The sequence below is a fragment of the Eleutherodactylus coqui genome, chromosome 3, assembly GCF_035609145.1.
Source record: "Eleutherodactylus coqui strain aEleCoq1 chromosome 3, aEleCoq1.hap1, whole genome shotgun sequence".
NCBI lineage: Eukaryota > Metazoa > Chordata > Amphibia > Anura > Eleutherodactylidae > Eleutherodactylus > Eleutherodactylus coqui.
Window position 1 is genome coordinate 316264687 of NC_089839.1, and position 22541 is coordinate 316287227.

General features: G+C 49.4%; 1 protein-coding gene and 2 non-coding genes across 3 annotated transcripts in view; 1 reads left to right on the forward strand and 2 right to left on the reverse strand.

The window, feature by feature from the left end:
• Positions 1-232: 232 nt before the first annotated feature.
• Positions 233-379, reverse strand: LOC136622846 (U12 minor spliceosomal RNA). Its single transcript, XR_010792026.1, has one exon. It is a non-coding gene; the product is annotated as a U12 minor spliceosomal RNA (small nuclear RNA).
• Positions 380-3496: 3117 nt separating this feature from the next.
• LOC136622824 (U12 minor spliceosomal RNA) lies at positions 3497-3643 on the reverse strand. Its single transcript, XR_010792004.1, has one exon. It is a non-coding gene; the product is annotated as a U12 minor spliceosomal RNA (small nuclear RNA).
• A 9611-nt stretch (positions 3644-13254) lies between these two features.
• RPS8 (ribosomal protein S8) overlaps positions 13255-22541 on the forward strand; it is a 69650-nt gene continuing 60363 nt past the window's right edge. Inside the window, exon 1 of the mRNA XM_066598005.1 lies at positions 13255-13258. Within this exon, the coding sequence (XP_066454102.1) occupies positions 13256-13258 (3 nt within the window). The 5' untranslated portion in view covers position 13255. The remainder of the gene's footprint in view (positions 13259-22541) is intronic.

A 22541-nucleotide genomic window follows, 5' to 3' on the forward strand; every position in this document is an offset into this window, starting at 1 on the left:
TGTTCCATTCGTGTGTGGATTTAAAAAGTTAGTCCATACTCGCACAGAGCAAATACCAAGGTGAATAGGTCGTTCCATGTTGGATGCACCAACTTAGGGAGCTTCCACACGCCTGATCCACAGCATTGAGAATAGCTTAAATATGCATCAAATTCCACATATAGAATCATCCAGAATAGAGAGAAGCCCTCTTACAACCATGGATTTCTTTCATTGCACACAATCAGCAGGGTGGGCAGATCAAAGCTCCCGAAGGTCCCGCAAAGTAGGCAGATCCTCCACAGGGCAACCTGTACCCATTCAACAATTCCTCTCACATGTCGTGAGGAGCTGGTGTCACCCAGACTTGTTATTTTCCTTACTCATTCGTTTAAGGCATACCCTTCACCTGTGGCCACCTGGAGCAATCGCCCTCTGGACCCATCCTGTCTGTATTAGGGAGAACAGGGAGTGGAGGTCCAGGAAGATAATTTGAATATTCCTGGTGCATTCTGGGAAAAGTGAAAAGTCGCTGTGAGTGGGAAGATTTCTGGGTTTAGTGGGGTCTAGCTGCTCAGAGGTCATCTCCAGACCAGAGATTGGAGGTCCAGGAAAAGAATTTGCATATGCCTGTTGCATTTCGAGTTCTAGGTCTAGCTGCTTGAAGGACATTGCCAGATGTTTTATGCATAGTAGCATCTTATAGGTTATATATGATTACTGGAATTCTTGACTTTTAGAAGTTTGCAAGTGGACATCAACTGACAACATGGAAGGGGTGAGTAGCCATATGCTACATGTTTACAGATCTACCAAAGGAAAAGCCAAACTTGTGCCTCTGTTGGAGGAAAAGGTGCAGAGTCTTCAGGAGAGAATAGCTACATTGTAACTCATTAAGGAAGAGGAGGATTGCCTTGACAGAGCAGAAGTAAGTCTTCAAAATGTTGAAGGAAAATATGTTTTCAGTGTAGCCGTAGAAGTCGAGGAATGGAAGCATGTGACCCAAAGAAGCCGGATTATCAGGAGTCAGCCAGCACCCATACTGCTCAGGAACCAGTACCAGGCTCTACCGCAGGAGAACAATGAAGAAGTACAGCAAGAAATGACTTTGCCCACAGAGAACAGTCCAGTTAGCACTCAGAATCCTCTTGGATGGAGAAAAAGAAGTGTTGTTGTGAAGAAGAGGGGGAGAGTGCTGGTTGTGGGGGATTCCTTATTGAGAGGAACAGAGGCCGTTGTCTGCAGACCTGACACAGCCTCACGTGAGGTGTGCTGTCTTCCAGGGGCACAAATCAAAGATGTGTCTGATAGGCTATCAAGACTCTTCAGTTCTGCAGACAACTACCCATTCCTACTAAAACATGTAGGGACAAATGACTCTGCAAGAAATGACATTGCAACTATCTGCAGAGACTTTGAAGACCTCAGCCGGAAGGGGAAGGAACTAGGAGCTCAGGTGGTCTTCTCATCCATCCTCCCAGTGGATGGCCGTGGAATAAGAAGATGGAGCAGGATTCTAGAGGTGAACAACTGGCTATGTCAATGGTTCAGTCAGCAAAGATATGGATTCCTAGACCATGGAGTGAACTACCTATATGATGGACTGCTTGCTAGAGACGGGTTGCACCTTACAAAAACAGGATTTGGCAGGCGCCTTGCTGGACTAATCAGGAGAGCTTAAAGCTAGAACAATATGATGTGAAAAGCAAAAATATGCATCCAATTAATACGTATTATTAGAAGTGAAAAAGGAAGAAGAAAGACAAAACATTCAGAAGGAAAGTAGAGGAGCAAGAGACACTGATCACAAATTAACATGTTTCTACACAATGCATGGGAAACAAACATGGGGAATTGGAGCTCCGAACACAGGAAGAGAAATATGATGTCATCGGCATCACAAAAACTTGGTGGAATGATACAAATGATTGGATACAAGGCTTGAAGGACATAATGTATTTATAAGAAACAGACCCAAGAAAATGGGAGGTGTTGTAATGCATGTTAGGAAAGCATCATCTCCACTGAGATTCAAGCTTCACAGCTGGGAGTTCTGTAGAAACTGTTTGGGTAAGAATACAAGGAGAGACCAACAGAAAGGACACCCTTGTAGGCATTTACTATAGGCCGCCTGGACAAGCAGAAGATATGGAGAAGCTCTTTCTACATCAGATGGCCAAGCTCTCAAAGAAGCCCAACATGGTGATCATGGGAGATTTTACCCATCAGACATTTGTTGGGAATCTCTCAGATAAAAGTAATGGATCCAACCAATTCTTATCCGCTCTTGCTGACAACTTTATCTTCCAGAAGGTAGAAGAGAAAACAAGGGGATCTGCTATCTTGGACCTAACTCTCACCAACAGGGAGGGAATGGTGGAGGGAGTAAGGGTGGCTGGGACCTTAGGAGGCAGTGATCATGATATCCTTAGATGTTGGATAACAAGGGGAGGAAGACCTGAGAAGACTCAGACTGCAAGGTTGGATTTCACAAAGGCAGATTTTAATGATCTCAGAAAGAGGAGAGGAAGACTCCAATGGCTGGATGTTCTTAAGGACAGAAATGTCCAAGAAGGTTGGGAAATATTGTGAAATGAGATTCTCAAAGCACAATCGTTACCAATCCCTAAAAGAAAGAAGAATGAGAAGCATTTAAAGAGACCAGGATGGATGAACACAGAACTTAACATAGATGTTAAAAAGGAAGAAAATTTTGTTGATCAAATGGAAAGAGGGGGAAAATCTAAAGAAGAATATAATGGGGTCTGCAGGAACTGTAAGGCAAGTGTCAGAAGAGCTAAAGCTGAAAATGAGTTGAGGCTTGTAAGAGAGGCCAAAAGCAATAAAAAGGGACTCTGGGGGTCCAAGCAAAATAAAAGTCCAAGATGCTATAGGATGTTTACAGGATGAAAATGGTGAATTGGTTAAGAATGATATTGGGAAGAATGAACTTCTAAATTCCTATTTTGTATCTGTTTTCTCTCAGAAAGTAGATTTAGCATCAGCTGATCTTCACGGTGCTAATGGGGGAATACAAGAATGCAGGCTATCTATAAGCAGAGAGATGGTGAGGGAAAACTTAGCTAACTTAAATGAATTCAAGTCTCCAGGTCCTGATGAATTAGATCCTAGGATACTGAAGGAAGCAGTGGAGATAATTGCTGAACCACTAACCATAATCTTTGAAAATTTCCGGAGGACAGGTGAAGATCCAGAAGACTGGGAAAGGGCAAATGTTGTCATTATCGATGTGTTCCATTTGCGTGTGAATTTAAAAAATTTTTTAATTGGTTTATGCTCGCACAGAAAAAATACCAAGGTGAATAGGTCATTCTATGTTGGATGCACCAACCTAGGGGGCTTTCACGCACACTGGAACATTCTGTGTTCCACACGCCTGATCCACAGCATTGAGAATAGCTTAAATATGCATCAAATTCCACACATAGAATCATCCAGAATAGAGAGAAGCCCTCTTACAACCATGGATTTCTTTCATTGAACACAATCAGCAGGGTGGGCAGATCACAGCTCCTAAAGGTCCCGCAAAGTAGGCAGATCCTCCACAGGGCAACCTATACCCATTCAAAAAATCCTCTCACATGTAGTGAGGAGCTGGTGTTACCCAGACTTGTTATTTTCCTTACTCATTAGTTTAAGGCATACCCTTCACCTGTGGCCACCTGGAACAATCGCCCTCTGGACCCATCCTGTCTGTATTAGGGAGAGCAGGGAGTGGAGGCCCAGGAAGATAATTTGCATATTCCTGGTGCATTCTGGGGAAAAAGTGAAAAGTCGATGTGAGTGGGAAGATTGCTGGGTTTAGTGGGGTCTAGCTGCTCAGAGGCCATCTCCAGACCAGAGATTGGAGGTCCAGGAAAAGAATTTGCATATGCCTGTTGCATTTCGAGTTCTAGGTCTAGCTGCTTGAAGGACATTGCCAGATGTTTTATGCATAGTAGCATCTTATAGGTTATATATGATCACTGGAATTCTTGACTTTTAGAAGTTTGCAAGTAGACATCAACTGACAACATGGAAGGGGTGAGTAGCCATATGCTACATGTTTACAGATCTACCAAAGGAAAAGCCAAACTTGTGCCTCTGTTGGAGGAAAAGGTGCAGAGTCTTCAGGAGAGAATAGCTACATTGTAACTCATTAAGGAAGAGGAGGATTGCCTTGACAGAGCAGAAGTAAGTCTTCAAAATGTTGAAGGAAAATATGTTTTCAGTGTAGCCGTAGAAGTCGAGGAATGGAAGCATGTGACCCAAAGAAGCCGGATTATCAGGAGTCAGCCAGCACCCATACTGCTCAGGAACCAGTACCAGGCTCTACCGCAGGAGAACAATGAAGAAGTACAGCAAGAAATGACTTTGCCCACAGAGAACAGTCCAGTAAGCACTCAGAATCCTCTTGGATGGAGAAAAAGAAGTGTTGTTGTGAAGAAGAGGGGGAGAGTGCTGGTTGTGGGGGATTCCTTATTGAGAGGAACAGAGGCCGTTGTCTGCAGACCTGACACAGCCTCACGTGAGGTGTGCTGTCTTCCAGGGGCACAAATCAAAGATGTGTCTGATAGGCTATCAAGACTCTTCAGTTCTGCAGACAACTACCCATTCCTACTAATGCATGTAGGGACAAATGACTCTGCAAAAAATGACATTGCAACTATCTGCAGAGACTTTGCATTACCTCAGACTTGTTTCCTTTTCTTGCAATCCGGTCCGTCTTAGCTCCTGTTCCTGAATGGACATGCTATAAAATCCTGGCCTTGCCTCTCCCTCATTGTGATTATTGTGCTCTTTGCCTTGATCAAGCGTCACCTCCTAAATCTACTCCTCTCCTGCAAATGTAACAACCTGATTGCAACTCCTGGCTTCCATCTGACTATACTTCCTGCCTCATCCATTGGTACTAGACATGTGAATATAAGGCACTTGTCAGGCCCCACATGGAATACTGCGTACAGTTCTGGTCACCGGTGCTCAGGAAAGATGTCACAGTGCTGGAGGGGTTCAAAGAAGAGCGGCTAAACTAATACATGGAATGACGGGACTGGAATACCCAGAGAGGCACCAAAACTGGGATTATTCACCCCGGAAAAAGGACGGCTAAGGGGCGACCAAATAACTATGTATAAATACATGAGGGGACGATACAAGGATCTCTGCCATGATCTGTTTATACCCAGGACTGTGACGGTAACAAGAGGGCATCCGCTACGTCTAGAGGAAAGCAGGTTTCATCACCAACATAGAAGGGGGTTCTTTACTGTAAGAGCAGTGAGACTGTGGAACCCTCTTCCTGAGGACGTGGTGATGGCAAAATCAATAGAGGAGTTTAAAGGGGGACTTGATGTCTTTCTGGAGAGGAAGGATATTACAGGATATAAATCTTAGGTTAAGTGTCAATCCGGGTATACAGGCAGGTAGGAACTATTAGGGTTTGATCCAGGGAACAGTCTGATTGCCATTAGGGAGTCGGGAAGGAATTTTTTCCCAAAAGGGCTAATTGGCTTCTGCTCTTGGGGTTTTTTGCCCTCCTCTGGATCAACGAAACAGGAGGCTAGACAGGCTGGACTAGATGGACATTGTCTTCATTGGGCCTTACGAACTATGTTACTATGTAAGAAATAGCGCCTGACTGCCCGCGTTAACACATGTAACGATTATCACTCATTTTCGAGTGTTTGAACGGATTTTGAGCAATAATCTTTGCATATAAAAGGTCCTTAAACCGTCGTGTTTTACACTATCTGTATAATCAGGTTGGGGAGGGCATGAAACGTGGGCAGATCCTCCATGGGGCAACCTATCCAGACCTTCACCTGGTGTCATTAGGCCTTGCAGTCACTCTGCTGCTGGATCGCTGCCTCATTACGTCACCTGTGTCCTCAGGCTCCGGCTTGCACCATCCTGCAGAAGAGGCTACTCCATACAAACCTCATACAAATCTGCTGTACACAAAGGGCGGATGTCACCAAGGCCTTAACTGAACTGTGCTGTGGAGTACCAGTTCTCAGGACTGTTCACTTATGACACAGCATGTAAGAAGGACCTACAGGTTAGGCCATCATTAGCAGAGCACCGCTTTCCTGTCTTGTTGTCTCTACAAGTCAGGTAGCCATTAAAGTGAATAGGAACTTTGCCTGGAATACCAAGCCTGGCCACTGTAGAGAGAACGGAGCTGTTCTATTCTCAGTGGTGCACCGTTAAGTATGCCTTCACACACACAGGATCCAATGCGGAATTTCAGCGGAAATTCTCTAGTCTTTACACTACAAGTCAAGTGAATGAGTTTTGACAAATGTCCTTTTCTGCTGCGGAAACATCAGAAATGCTGACCCGTTGTTGCCCCGGAATGTGACCGCAGGGTCCTAATGAGTTTCTGATTATACAGATAGCGTAAAACACGACGGCTTAAGGACCTTTTATATGCAAAGATTATTGCTCAAAATCCGTTCAAACACTCGAAAATGAGTGATAATCGTTACATGTGTTAACGCGGGCAGTCAGGCGCTATTTCTTACATAGTAACATAGTTCGTAAGGCCCAATGAAGACAATGTCCATCTAGTCCAGCCTGTCTAGCCTCCTGTTTCGTTGATCCAGAGGAAGGCAAAAAACCCCAAGAGCAGAAGCCAATTAGCCCTTTTGGGAAAAAATTCCTTCCCGACTCCCTAATGGCAATCAGACTAATCCTTGGATCAACCCCTAATAGTTCCTACCTGCCTGTATACCCGGATTAACAATTAACCTAAGATTTATATCCTGTAATATCCTTCCTCTCCAGAAAGACATCAAGTCCCCCTTTAAACTCCTCTATTGATTTTGCCATCACCACTTCCTCAGGCAGAGAGTTCCACAGTCTTACTGCTCTTACAGTAAAGAACCCTCTTCTGTGTTGGTGATGAAACCTGCTTTCCTCTAGACGTAGCGGATGCCCTCTTGTTACCGTCGCAGTCCTGGGTATAAACAGATCCTGGCAGAGATCCTTGTATCGTCCCCTCATGGATTTATACAGAGTTATTTGGTCGCCCCTTAGCCGTACTTTTTCCGGGGTGAATAATCCCAGTTTTGGTGCCTCTCTGGGTATTCCAGTCCCTTCATTCCATGTATTAGTTTAGTTGCCCTTCTTTGAACCCCTTCAAGCACTGTGACATCTTTCCTGAGCACCGGTGACCAGAACTGTACGCAGTATTCCATGTGGGGCCTGACAAGTGCCTTATATTCACATGTCTAGTACCAATGGATGAGGCAGGAAGTATAGTCAGATGGAAGCCAGAAGTTGCAATCAGGTTGTTACATTTGCAGGAGAGGAGTAGATTTAGGAGGTGACGCTTGATCAAGGCAAAGAGCACAATAATCACAATGAGGGAGAGGCAAGGCCAGGATTTTATAGCATGTCCATTCAGGAACAGGAGCTAAGACGGACCGGATTGCAAGAAAAGGAAACAAGTCTGAGGTAATGCAATGGAGCTGTCCAAAGGGTTGAGTTACTGAGGTAATGTAATTTAGCCACTGCCTTGAGAGCAGGAGGTCCTGGGTCAAATCCTGACAGGAGCGTATCTTCACAGTGTATGGCATCTCTCACAGGAGCATATGGTCACACCGTACAGCTTCTCTTATAGCTCGTAGTGTATTGCTCTCATAGGAGCACATAGTCATGGCATACAGCCTCTCCCATAGGAGCGTATGGTCACGGCGTACGGCCTCTCTCATAGGTGCGTATGGTCACATCACACGGCCTCTCTCCCATGAGTATGGTCACGGCATATGGCCTCTCTCATAGGAGTGTATGGTAAAGGCATACGGCCTCTCTCATAGGAGCGTATGGTCACATCACACGGCCTCTCTCCCATGAGTATGGTCACGGCATATGGCCTCTCTCATAGGAGTGTATGGTAAAGGCATACGGCCTCTCTCATAGGAGCGTTTGATCATGGCGTAAGACCTCTCTTGAAGGAGGTTATGGTCACAGCATACAGCCTCTTTCATAGGATCATATGGTCATGGCGTGCAGCCTCTCATAGGATCATATGGTCATGGCGTATGGCCTCTTTCATAGGAGCGTATGGTCACGGAGTACGGCCTTTCTCATAGGAGCGTATGATCATGGCGTACGACCTCTCTTGAAGGAGGTTATGGTCACAGCGTACGGCCTCTCTCATAGTAGCGTATGGTCATGGCGTATGTCTTTGTAAAAAAAAAAAAAAGAGTAGTACAGCAAAAAAAAAACTCTCCAAGTTTGGTATTGCAGTAATCGGACAGACCCGTAGAATAAAGATATCAGGTCATTTCTGTTGTACTTTGTGCGTTGTAGAAACAAAACGCACTGAAAGATGGCGGAATGTCGGATTTTTTTTCATTTTACTCCACTTAGAATTTTTAAAAAGTTTTGTAGTACATTATATGGTACATTAAATAGCACCATTAAAAACTGCAAAAAACAAGCCCTCATACAGGGATGTAGATGGATAAATAAAGGAGTTACGATTTTTTTAAAGGGGGGAGGAAAAAACAAAAATGGAAAAAAAAGGGGGGGGGGTTAAACACCTACATTTTCCTCCAGGAGTTGTTTGCTCAACTGGGTGTGTGTTTAGGTGATTGTTATTGCTGAGCAAACATCTGGCCAACACATTCCATTGTTCTCCTCAAGGCTGAGCAAACATTATACTCATTAATATGCAAAGCAAAAGAAAGCCAGTGCTGGAAAGACTGAAGGAACTGCATTCAAACTGAACGAAATTCCAGTGGTCAAATGATGATTCTTATGCCAGCCTAAAATCCTTGGCTAACAACAAGTCAATTAACAAATAATGCAGGGGAAATCATAGAAGATAATGGTGGGAAGGCAAATCTATTAAATAGTTTCTTTTCAAGCGTATTCACAAACGAAAAGGAAATACCACACGAGATGCAGGGGAATAAAATAAACCCCTCGCAAAATATGTCATACCTAACGCAAGAGGAAGTGTGGAACCGGTTAAAGAAGATTAAAATCGATAGGCCCAGATGGAATACACCCAAGGGTACTAAGGGAACTAAGTGATGTGATAGCTAGGCCGCTATACCAAATATTTCTAGACACTATCAAGACCGGTGTTGTACCATTGGATTGGCGCATTGCCAACGTGGTTCCAATTTACAAAATGTGGACCAAAAGTGAGCCTGGTAACTACAGCCCGGTAAGTCTCACTTCAGTAACGGGAAAAAATTTTGAGGGGATTCTGAGAGACGCCACCGATGAGCACCTCAAGGAGATTAAGGGAATAACTCCTCACCAGCATGGATTCATGAGGGGTCGCTCATGTCAGACAAATCTGATCAGTTTCTACGATGAAGTAAGCTCTAAGCTGGACCGGGGAGAATCTATGGATCTCGTATATCTGGACTTCTCTAAAGCCTTTGACACCGTGCCGCATAATAGGCTAATATACAAAATGAGAAGCTCGGATTGGGTGAAAACGTGTGTAATTGGGTTAAAAATTGGCTCAATGATAGAAAGCAGAGGGTGGTAATAAATGGTTCATACTCTGATTGGGCCACAGTCAGTAGTGGGGGGCCACAGGGTTCAGTACTGGGCCCTATTCTGTACAATATATGTACTAACGACCTGATAGAGGGGCTGCACAGCAAAATATCAATATTTTCAGATGACACAAAACTATACAATATAATCAATGCAACGGAGGACAATGTGCGGCTACAAACGGACCGAGATAAGCTGGGGGCTTGGGGAGAAAAATGGCAAATAAAGTTCAATGTTGATAAATATAAGGTTATGCACATGGGCAGCAAAAATTGATGTTACCAATATACACTAAATGGGGTACCGCTAGGGAAAAGTGATATGGAAAAAGACCTGGGGGTACTAGTGGGCTGTAGACTAAACTGGAGTAACCAATGCCAGTCAGCTGCTGCAAAGGCAAATAAAGTCTTAGGGTGCATTAAAAGAGGTATAGGGGCAAAAGACGAGAACTCTATCCCCCCACTATATAAGGGACTTGTCAGGCCCCACATGGAATACTGCATACAGTTCTGGTCACCGGCGCTCAGGAAAGATGTTACAGTGCTGGAGGGGTTCAAAGAAGAGCGACTAAACTAATACATGGAATGAGAGGACTGGAATACCCAGAGAGGCACCAAAACTGGGATTATTCACCCCGGAAAAAGGACGGCTAAGGGGCGACCAAATAACTATGTATAAATACATGAGGGGACAATACAAGGATCTCTGCCAGGATCTGTTTATACCCAGGACTGCGACGGTAACAAGAGGGCATCCACTACGTCTAGAGGAAAGCAGGCTTCATCACCAACACAGGAGGGGGTTCTTTACTGTAAGAGCAGTAAGACTGTGGAACTCTCTGCCTGAGGACGTGGTGATGGCAAAATTAATAGAGGAGTTTAAAGGGGGACTTGATGTCTTTCTGGAGGGGAAGGATATTACAGGATATAAATCTTAGGTTATTTGTTAATCCGGGTATACAGGCAGGTAGGAACTATTAGGGGTTGATCCAGGGAACAGTCTGATTGCCATTAGGGAGTCGGGAAGGAATTTTTTCCCAAAAGGGCTAATTGGCTTCTGCTCTTGGGGTTTTTTGCCTTCCTCTGGATCAACGAAACAGGAGGCTAGACAGGCTGGACTAGATGGACATTGTCTTCATTGGGCCTTACGAACTATGTTACTATGTAAGAAATAGCGCCTGACTGCCCGCGTTAACACATGTAACGATTATCACTCATTTTCGAGTGTTTGAACGGATTTTGAGCAATAATCTTTGCATATAAAAGGTCCTTAAGCCGTCGTGTTTTACGCTATCTGTATAATCAGGTTGGGGAGGGCATGAAACGTGGGCAGATCCTCCATGGGGCAACCTATCCAGACCTTCACCTGGTGTCATTAGGCCTTGCAGTCACTCTGCTGCTGGATCGCTGCCTCATTACGTCACCTGTGTCCTCAGGCTCCGGCTTGCACCATCCTGCAGAAGAGGCTACTCCATACAAACCTCATACAAATCTGCTGTACACAAAGGGCGGATGTCACCAAGGCCTTAACTGAACTGTGCTGTGGAGTACCAGTTCTCAGGACTGTTCACTTATGACACAGCATGTAAGAAGGACCTACAGGTTAGGCCATCATTAGCAGAGCACCGCTCTCCTGTCTTGTTCTCTCTACAGGTCAGGTAGCCATTAAAGTGAATAGGAACTTTGCCTGGAATACCAAGCCTGGCCACTGTAGAGAGAACGGAGCTGTTCTATTCTCAGTGGTGCACCGTTAAGTATGCCTTCACACACACAGGATCCGATGCGGAATTTCAGCGGAAATTCTCTAGTCTTTACACTACAAGTCAAGTGAATGAGTTTTGACAAATGTCCTTTTCTGCTGCGGAAACATCAGAAATGCTGACCCGTTGTTGCCCCGGAATGTGACCGCAGGGTCCCAATGAGTTTCTATGGCACATGAGGGCCATATATGTTTAGCCTCTGGGTCTGCCAGCTACAGTGGCCTGTGAGACTCGGTTTCTGGCTGACCTCATAGGCTTTCTAATGCACTATAACACTGAGGTATAGCGATGTATTAGGAGAATGATAACAGGAGCCGATAATCAAGTCCCTCCATGGGACAAAAAATAAAAATCTAAAAAAAGTAAAAACAAATACGTCAGCCCCCCGCCCCCAAACTACTATGTAGAAAAAAAAACGTGTTAACGCTGCGTTCATAACGATTCGTAAAGAAGAAGGTTAGTACATCATTTAACCCTCACAGTGCATGGAATAAAAGGAAAGTACAAAAAACGTGGCAGTTCGTTTTGTCTAACTCGCCTTACAAAAAATGGAATAGAAGGTGGCCTGGCAGGAAGCGGGAACAGCCGCACTCATCAGCTCTCCTCCACAGGGGATCCTTTGGAGCCCAGACGGCCCTCAGAGGCTCAAAAACACCTCGGGCAGCCTCCCCGGACCAAGAGGAACAGTCTGAGCCCTCTCGCGGGTCTGTAGGAGCCGGATCAAAGGGCGGCCTATCTCAGCAGCGGCAGCCGCGGCATGGAGTTCCGGGGCCCGCCGGCCGGAAGTTCAGTGGGAGACGTGGCGGAGGTAACTACAACGGGAGCGAAGAGACCCGCGGTCCAGCGGGAGAAGAGCGGGTGCCACTGCCTCGAGGAGCAGTGAAGAGACGCCGAGTTGAGGGAGGTGAGAGTGGGCTCCAGAGAAGCTGCGGGGGGCGGCAGGGGAGCTGCAGCAAAGTACAGCAAGAAGGCCCATAACACCAGGGCCTGAGGGAACGAAGCTCCACAGGGCCACAGCACTCTCCCCCACCCCACACCCCCAAGCAGGATAAAAATAAAGTCTGCACAGGGGGCCTCCAGACACCAGAGGCACCCCTGAAAGGGCTGAATACGGCACTGAGCCCTGAAAGAACTTGGGGAGGAAGGCAAAAGCCCCTTCCCTGGACCCTGCAGCCAGGACGTTATAAAAGTTAAAGGGGTTGTCCCGCGCCGAAACGGGTTTTTTTTTTTTTTTAACCCCCCCCCCGTTCGGCGCGAGACAACCCCGATGCAGGGGTTAAAAAAACAAACCGGGTAGTACTTACCCGAATCCCGGCGGTCCGGCGTCTTCATACTCACCTGCTGAAGATGGCCGCCGGGATCCTCTCTCTCTGTGGACCGCAGGGCTTCTGTGCGGTCCATTGCCGATTCCAGCCTCCTGATTGGCTGGAATCGGCACGTGACGGGGCGGAGCTACACGGAGCCGGCATTCTGCACGAGCGGCCCCATTGAAGACAGCAGAAGACCCGGACTGCGCAAGCGCGGCTAATTTGGCCATTAGAGGCCGAAAATTAGTCGGCACCATGGAGACGAGGACGTCAGCAACGGAGCAGGTAAGTATAAAACTTTTGATAACTTCTGTATGGCTCATAATTAATGCACAATGTACATTACAAAGTGCATTAATATGGCCATACAGAAGTGTATAGACCCACTTGCTGCCGCGGGACAACCCCTTTAAGCCACCAAAACTCTGGCTATATCCTCACTGCCAATAGAACAAATTAAGATACAGAAGCAGGCTGCTTGTTCTGTGGAGGCGCACCAAAAGTTCTGGACTGTAAATCTATTTCAGAAGCAAGCGACAGTCCCCAATCCGGATGTACTGAACTCTGCTCCCACCTGCGGACCCTCTCACAAACCACAGCTTTTCATTTTTTCGGCTAATAGATATAACAAAAAGCAAACTGCGCTGATCAGGGTGTTTATGCAGTATGGGATGATCGGAGAATGCATCCTTAGCTCCTTCCGGAGTCACGCATCATGTCATGCAATAACAACCTATTCCATCACTCCAGCACCCTTTGGCGATCTTTCTAAATCTTTACATAACAATGGTAAAAACCAAAGGTAACACGCCGCAGCTTCATCAGACCCCCTCAAGAGCTACTCTACCCAGCATGTTTGCTTCACAATCTCAAACCGACCCTCCCTCCCCGGCGAATACCCAAGCTTCATCGGCAGCCGGGGCGACCCCACCAAGAGTGCAAGAAGAACTAAATCTAGAATCTAGCAACGCCCTACTCGACCAGATGAAAATAATCTTTAAAACCGAACTCTCTGCAGCCGTTAAGGAATTTTCCGAGCAAATCCAAGACTTAGGCCAGAGGACGGACGAGCTGGAAAAAAACAAAACAATGACTATCGAGGCAGACCGCCAACATGTAGCTGGGCTTGAGGCCAAAATAGAGTTACTGGAATCCAAATACGAAGAGAACAGGTCTCATCGCTCCAATATCCGCATCAGAGGCCTGCCCAAATCCATTACAGCCCTAAAGGAAACGGCAATCAACCTATTTTCAGCTATTCTCCCGCAGATTGACCAAACGTCCTTCAGAATCGACAGAATACATAGGGCCCTTGCTCGCCCACCCAGCCTGGATCTCCCAAGAGACATGGTCATTAAACTACATTATTACGAGGTCAGAGACCAATTATTACTAGCTGCCAGAAATCTAACCTCATTAGACTGCCCACCTCAGTTCAGCTGTACGCAGATGTGGCCCCATCAACCCTGGCCAAACAAAGAACCTTCTGACCGGTCACACAGGCTCTAAGAACAGCCAATATAAGATATAAATGGGGGTACCCATTCGCTCTCCATTTCCAGCACCTCGGGAGGTCCTACACTGCCAAGTCTATAGAGGAGGCATATGGGGCCCTAGAGAGGGCACAAATTCCTGTCGAGAGACCAGGGGAGAGTGGCCCCTCGAGCACTCGCCCAGGAGGACATGAAGCCGGCCTCGTCCTCCAAGGACGACAAGGTCCCTACCTCAAGAGTCCAATGCGGGCCTGTCCAACAACTTATAAAAGGAAAGAAAAGACTGATATAAAGACTCACTCTTCATCAAATTAGTGGAAGTTTGTAAGCGTCAACAGGGGAGGGGGTACAGGCGTCACAGGGCCTCCACTGCCTGGTCAGCAAACTGTCCCTGATACTAAGCTGGCAGTGGAGAAGTTTAAAAAAATAAGGTCTTAAGTGTGAAGTTCGGTTGACACTTATATTAAGGTTGTAAAACTAAATAAGCTTTGTGATAAGAGATGCGGTCTGGGAAGGACGGATGACTATCCTGATTGTTCAAAGATGGGCGGCTCACCTATTTGGGGAGATGTCTGCAATCTTGACGAATTTGGTCCTAGGACCATTTCTGGTTTATCTTATGTTCTATACATGATGTTCCCCCACGGAGGAGCATCAGTTGTTTGCATGACTGTTTGTTTTGTCTGTTTTTCAAGTATTCTAGGTCTTCAGTTTTACAAGGAGTATGGTAGACAAACTAGTCCTACTAAGGGCGCCCACCCACTGGCGTTTGCGATTTTCGTGCGTGAAAAACGCAGCGTTTTCGCAGAGTTTTTTGCCGCGTTTTCGCGGCGTTTTCGCGGCTTTTCCATTAATTTCCATTGACTTTCATGGGTGCATTAGGAGAAAAATAAGGACACATATGCAACTGACAGTTCCTATGTTAAAAAACGCAACGCAACGCAAAAAAAAAACGCCAGTGGACAGGAGTACATTCAATTCTAATTGCTCTTGAGAAAAAACGCAAAACGCAAAGAAAAAAAAATCGCCAGTGGGTGGGCGCCCTAACTGGGGGGTTCGGGGAGAGAGAGGTAGAGCGTTACACTCAGGACCTCCAATGGTATGTATCTCCCACAATGTACGGGGATTCAATTCTCCTAACAAAAGAAAGATGGCTCTCCTTAAAACATAAACCTGATGTGGTCTGTATACAGGAGACCCACTTTTCCCACACCTCTATCCCCAAATACTTTCACCATCACTACTCCAGATATTATACAGCAACTGCATCAAAAAACATTGAGGGGTCCTTACCCTACTTCATAATTCTTTCCCCTTTCAAGTTGAAGAGACGGATATAGACCACGAAGGAAGATTCTGTATTCTGCTAGGCAAATTATACACCCAACCGATGGCCATAGTTAACATATACGGCCCTTCAGAGAATCCCCTTCCCACCACACAGGTACTTTACCGGAAGCTCCTTAAACTCTCACAATATAAAATTATATGGGCTGGCGATTTCATTTTCTCTTTCTCGGTAACCCTAGATAGGTCAAATAGAAATCCAGACAGATTCTCAGCTCTTCAGAAGAGGGATTGGGGATACAAACTATCCCTACTGGCGATGGCGGATAGCTGGAGGGAGTTACACGGCAACAAGAGAGGGTATACTTTCTTTTCTCCAGCCAATGAGGTATATTCCAGACTGGATTATATACTGATGTCCACATCCCTTCTACACGCACTAGTAACATCTAGACATTACCCATGTCCATGGTCAGACCACAACTTAGTTCTCGCGGTGGTCTACTGGGACGAGATCCCCAAGACTAGTTTAAAATAGAGACTGAATGAGGCCCTTATCAAAGATCCCAATATTTCAGGACAAATTTATAATTAGATTTCAGACTTTTTTACTCTGAACGCTACCCAGGAATAGCATCCACAGCACCGCGCCGCACTACACTGTATCCCTCATCCACAGCACCGCGCCGCACTACATTATATCCCTCACCCAAAGCACCGCGCCGCCCTACATTGTATACCTCATCCACAGCACCGCGACGCCCTACATTGTATCCCTCATCCACAGCACCGCACCGCCCTACATTGTATCCCTCATCCACAGCACCGACCGCCCTACATTGTATCCCTCATCCACAGCACCGCGACGCCCTACATTGTATCCCTCATCCACAGCACCGACCGCCCTACATTGTATCCCTCATCCACAGCACCGCGACGCCCTACATTGTATCCCTCATCCACAGCACCGCACCGCCCTACATTGTATCCCTCATCCACAGCACCGACCGCCCTACATTGTATCCCTCATCCACAGCACCGACCGCCCTACATTGTATCCCTCATCCACAGCACCGCGATGCCCTACATTGTATCCCTCATCCACAGCACCGCACCGCCCTACATTGTATCCCTCATCCACAGCACCGACCGCCCTACATTGTATCCCTCATCCACAGCACCGACCGCCCTACATTGTATCCCTCATCCACAGCACCGACCGCCCTACATTGTATCCCTCATCCACAGCACCGCGACGCCCTACATTGTATCCCTCATCCACAGCACCGCACCGCCCTACATTGTATCCCTCATCCACAGCACCGACCGCCCTACATTGTATCCCTCATCCACAGCACCGACCGCCCTACATTGTATCCCTCATCCACAGCACCGCGACGCCCTACATTGTATCCCTCATCCACAGCACCGCGCCGCACTACATTGTATACCTCATCCACAGCACCGCGCCGCCCTACATGGTATCTCTCATCCACAGCACCGCGCCGCCCTACATTGTATCCCTCACCCACAGCACCGCACCGCCCTACATTGTATCCCTCATCCACAGCACCGACCGCCCTACATTGTATCCCTCATCCACAGCACCGACCGCCCTACATTGTATCCCTCATCCACAGCACCGACCGCCCTACATTGTATCCCTCATCCACAGCACCGCGACGCCCTACATTGTATCCCTCACCCACAGCACCGCGCCGCCCTACATTGTATCCCTCACCCACAGCACCGCCCCGCCCTACATTGTATCCCTCATCCACAGCATCGCCCTACATTGTATCCCTCATCCACAGCACCGCGCCGCCCTACATAGTATCCCTCATCCACAGCACCGCCCCGCCCTACATTGTATCCCGTATCTACAGCACCGCGATGCCCTACATTGTAGCCCTCATCCACAGCACCGCGACGCCCTACATTGCATCCCTCATCCACAGCACAGCGCCGCACTACATTGTATCCCTCATCCACAGCACCGCGCCGCACTACATTGTATCCCTCATCCACAGCACCGCGCCGCCCTACATTGTATCCCTCATCCACAGCACCGCGACGCCCTACATTGTATCCCTCATCCACAGCACCGCACCGCCCTACATTGTATCCCTCATCCACAGCACCGACCGCCCTACATTGTTTCCCTCATCCACAGCACCGACCGCCCTACATTGTATCCCTCATCCACAGCACCGCGACGCCCTACATTGTATCCCTCATCCACAGCACCGACCGCCCTACATTGTATCCCTCATCCACAGCACCGCGACGCCCTACATTGAATCCCTCATCCACAGCACCGCGACGTCCTACATTGTATCCCTCATCCACAGCACCGCGCCGCCCTACATTGTATCCCTCATCCACAGCACCGCACCGCCCTACATTGTATCCCTCATCCTCAGCACCGACCGCCCTACATTGTATCCCTCATCCACGGCACCGCGACGCCCTACATTGTATCCCTCATCCACAGCACCGACCGCCCTACATTGTATCCCTCATCCACAGCACCGACCGCCCTACATTGTATCCCTCATCCACAGCACCGCGACGCCCTACATTGTATCCCTCATCCACAGCACCGCGCCGCACTACATTGTATACCTCATCCACAGCACCGCGCCGCCCTACATGGTATCTCTCATCCACAGCACTGCGCCGCCCTACATTGTATACCTCATACACAGCACCGCGACGCCCTACATTGTATCCCTCACCCACAGCACCGCGCCGCCCTACATTGTATCCCTCACCCACAGCACCGCACCGCCCTACATTGTATCCCTCATCCACAGCACCGACCGCCCTACATTGTATCCCTCATCCACAGCACCGACCGCCCTACATTGTATCCCTCATCCACAGCACCGCGACGCCCTACATTGTATCCCTCATCCACAGCACCGCACCGCCCTACATTGTATCCCTCATCCACAGCACCGACCGCCCTACATTGTATCCCTCATCCACAGCACCGACCGCCCTACATTGTATCCCTCATCCACAGCACCGCGACGCCCTACATTGTATCCCTCATCCACAGCACCGCGCTGCACTACATTGTATACCTCATCCACAGCACCGCGCCGCCCTACATTGTATCTCTCATCCACAGCACTGCGCCGCCCTACATTGTATACCTCATACACAGCACCGCGACGCCCTACATTGTATCCCTCACCCACAGCACCGCGCCGCCCTACATTGTATCCCTCATCCACAGCACCGCCCCGCCCTACATTGTTTCCCTCATCCACAGCATCGCCCTACATTGTATCCCTCATCCACAGCACCGCGCCGCCCTACATTGTATCCCTCATCCACAGCACCGCCCCGCCCTACATTGTATCCCTTATCTACAGCACCGCGACGCCCTACATTGTAGCCCTCATCCACAGCACCGCGACGCCCTACATTGTATCCCTCATCCACAGCACCGCGCCGCCCTACATTGTATCCCTCATCCACAGCACCGTGCCAACCTACATTGTATCCTCATCCACAGCGCCGCCGTACATTGCATCCCTCATCCACAGCACCGCGCCGCCCTACATTGTATATCTCATCCACAGCACCGCGACGCCCTACATTGTATCCCTCATCCACAGCACCGCGCCGCACTACATTGTATCCCTCATCCACAGCACCGTGCCAACCTACATTGTATCCTCATCCACAGCGCCGCCGTACATTGTATCCCTCATCCACAGCACCGCGCCGCCCTACATTGTATCCCTCATCCACAGCATCGCCCTACATTGTATCCCTCATCCACAGAACCGCCCTACATTGTATCCCTCTTCCACTGCACCGCCCAACATTGTATCCCTCACCCACAGCACTTAGCCGCCCTACATTGTATCCCTCATCCACAGCACCGCACCGCACTACACTGTATCCCTCATCCACATCACCACGCCGCCCTACATTGTATCCCTCATCCACAGCACCGCGCCACACTATACTGTATCCCTCATCCACAGCACGGCCCCGCCCTACATTGTATCCCTCATCCACAGCACTGCGCCGCCCTACATTGTATACCTCATCCACAGCACCGCGACGCCCTACATTGTATCCCTCACCCACAGCACCGCGCCGCCCTACATTGTATCCCTCACCCACAGCACCGCCCCGCCCTACATTGTATCCCTCATCCACAGCATCGCCCTACATTGTATCCCTCATCCACAGCACCGCGCCGCCCTACATTGTATCCCTCATCCACAGCACCGAACGCCCTACATTGTATCCCTCATCCACAGCACCGCGACGCCCTACATTGTATCCCTCATCCACAGCACCGCGCCGCACTACATTGTATACCTCATCCACAGCACCGCGCCGCCCTACATGGTATCTCTCATCCACAGCACTGCGCCGCCCTACATTGTATACCTCATCCACAGCACCGCGACGCCCTACATTGTATCCCTCACCCACAGCACCGCGCCGCCCTACATTGTATCCCTCACCCACAGCACCGCGCCGCCCTACATTGTATCCCTCACCCACAGCACCGCACCGCCCTACATTGTATCCCTCATCCACAGCACCGACCGCCCTACATTGTATCCCTCATCCACAGCACCGACCGCCCTACATTGTATCCCTCATCCACAGCACCGCGACGCCCTACATTGTATCCCTCATCCACAGCACCGCACCGCCCTACATTGTATCCCTCATCCACAGCACCGACCGCCCTACATTGTATCCCTCATCCACAGCACCGACCGCCCTACATTGTATCCCTCATCCACAGCACCGCGACGCCCTACATTGTATCCCTCACCCACAGCACCGCGCCGCACTACATTGTATACCTCATCCACAGTACCGCGCCGCCCTACATTGTATCTCTCATCCACAGCACTGCGCCGCCCTACATTGTATACCTCATACACAGCACCGCGACGCCCTACATTGTATCCCTCACCCACAGCACCGCGCCGCCCTACATTGTATCCCTCACCCACAGCACCGCCCCGCCCTACATTGTATCCCTCATCCACAGCATCGCCCTACATTGTATCCCTCATCCACAGCACCGCGCCGCCCTACATTGTATCCCTCATCCACAGCACCGCCCCGCCCTACATTGTATCCCTTATCTACAGCACCGCGACGCCCTACATTGTAGCCCTCATCCACAGCACCGCGACGCCCTACATTGCATCCCTCATCCACAGCACAGCGCCGCACTACATTGTATCCCTCATCCACAGCACCGCGCCGCACTACATTGTATCCCTCATCCACAGCACCGCGCCGCCCTACATTGTATCCCTCATCCACAGCACCGCGACGCCCTACATTGTATCCCTCATCCACAGCACCGCACCGCCCTACATTGTATCCCTCATCCACAGCACCGACCGCCCTACATTGTTTCCCTCATCCACAGCACCGACCGCCCTACATTGTATCCCTCATCCACAGCACCGCGACGCCCTACATTGTATCCCTCATCCACAGCACCGACCGCCCTACATTGTATCCCTCATCCACAGCACCGCGACGCCCTACATTGAATCCCTCATCCACAGCACCGCGACGTCCTACATTGTATCCCTCATCCACAGCACCGCGCCGCCCTACATTGTATCCCTCATCCACAGCACCGCACCGCCCTACATTGTATCCCTCATCCTCAGCACCGACCGCCCTACATTGTATCCCTCATCCACGGCACCGCGACGCCCTACATTGTATCCCTCATCCACAGCACCGACCGCCCTACATTGTATCCCTCATCCACAGCACCGACCGCCCTACATTGTATCCCTCATCCACAGCACCGCGACGCCCTACATTGTATCCCTCATCCACAGCACCGCGCCGCACTACATTGTATACCTCATCCACAGCACCGCGCCGCCCTACATGGTATCTCTCATCCACAGCACTGCGCCGCCCTACATTGTATACCTCATACACAGCACCGCGACGCCCTACATTGTATCCCTCACCCACAGCACCGCGCCGCCCTACATTGTATCCCTCACCCACAGCACCGCACCGCCCTACATTGTATCCCTCATCCACAGCACCGACCGCCCTACATTGTATCCCTCATCCACAGCACCGACCGCCCTACATTGTATCCCTCATCCACAGCACCGCGACGCCCTACATTGTATCCCTCATCCACAGCACCGCACCGCCCTACATTGTATCCCTCATCCACAGCACCGACCGCCCTACATTGTATCCCTCATCCACAGCACCGACCGCCCTACATTGTATCCCTCATCCACAGCACCGCGACGCCCTACATTGTATCCCTCATCCACAGCACCGCGCTGCACTACATTGTATACCTCATCCACAGCACCGCGCCGCCCTACATTGTATCTCTCATCCACAGCACTGCGCCGCCCTACATTGTATACCTCATACACAGCACCGCGACGCCCTACATTGTATCCCTCACCCACAGCACCGCGCCGCCCTACATTGTATCCCTCATCCACAGCACCGCCCCGCCCTACATTGTTTCCCTCATCCACAGCATCGCCCTACATTGTATCCCTCATCCACAGCACCGCGCCGCCCTACATTGTATCCCTCATCCACAGCACCGCCCCGCCCTACATTGTATCCCTTATCTACAGCACCGCGACGCCCTACATTGTAGCCCTCATCCACAGCACCGCGACGCCCTACATTGTATCCCTCATCCACAGCACCGCGCCGCCCTACATTGTATCCCTCATCCACAGCACCGTGCCAACCTACATTGTATCCTCATCCACAGCGCCGCCGTACATTGCATCCCTCATCCACAGCACCGCGCCGCCCTACATTGTATATCTCATCCACAGCACCGCGACGCCCTACATTGTATCCCTCATCCACAGCACCGCGCCGCACTACATTGTATCCCTCATCCACAGCACCGTGCCAACCTACATTGTATCCTCATCCACAGCGCCGCCGTACATTGTATCCCTCATCCACAGCACCGCGCCGCCCTACATTGTATCCCTCATCCACAGCATCGCCCTACATTGTATCCCTCATCCACAGAACCGCCCTACATTGTATCCCTCTTCCACTGCACCGCCCAACATTGTATCCCTCACCCACAGCACTTAGCCGCCCTACATTGTATCCCTCATCCACAGCACCGCACCGCACTACACTGTATCCCTCATCCACATC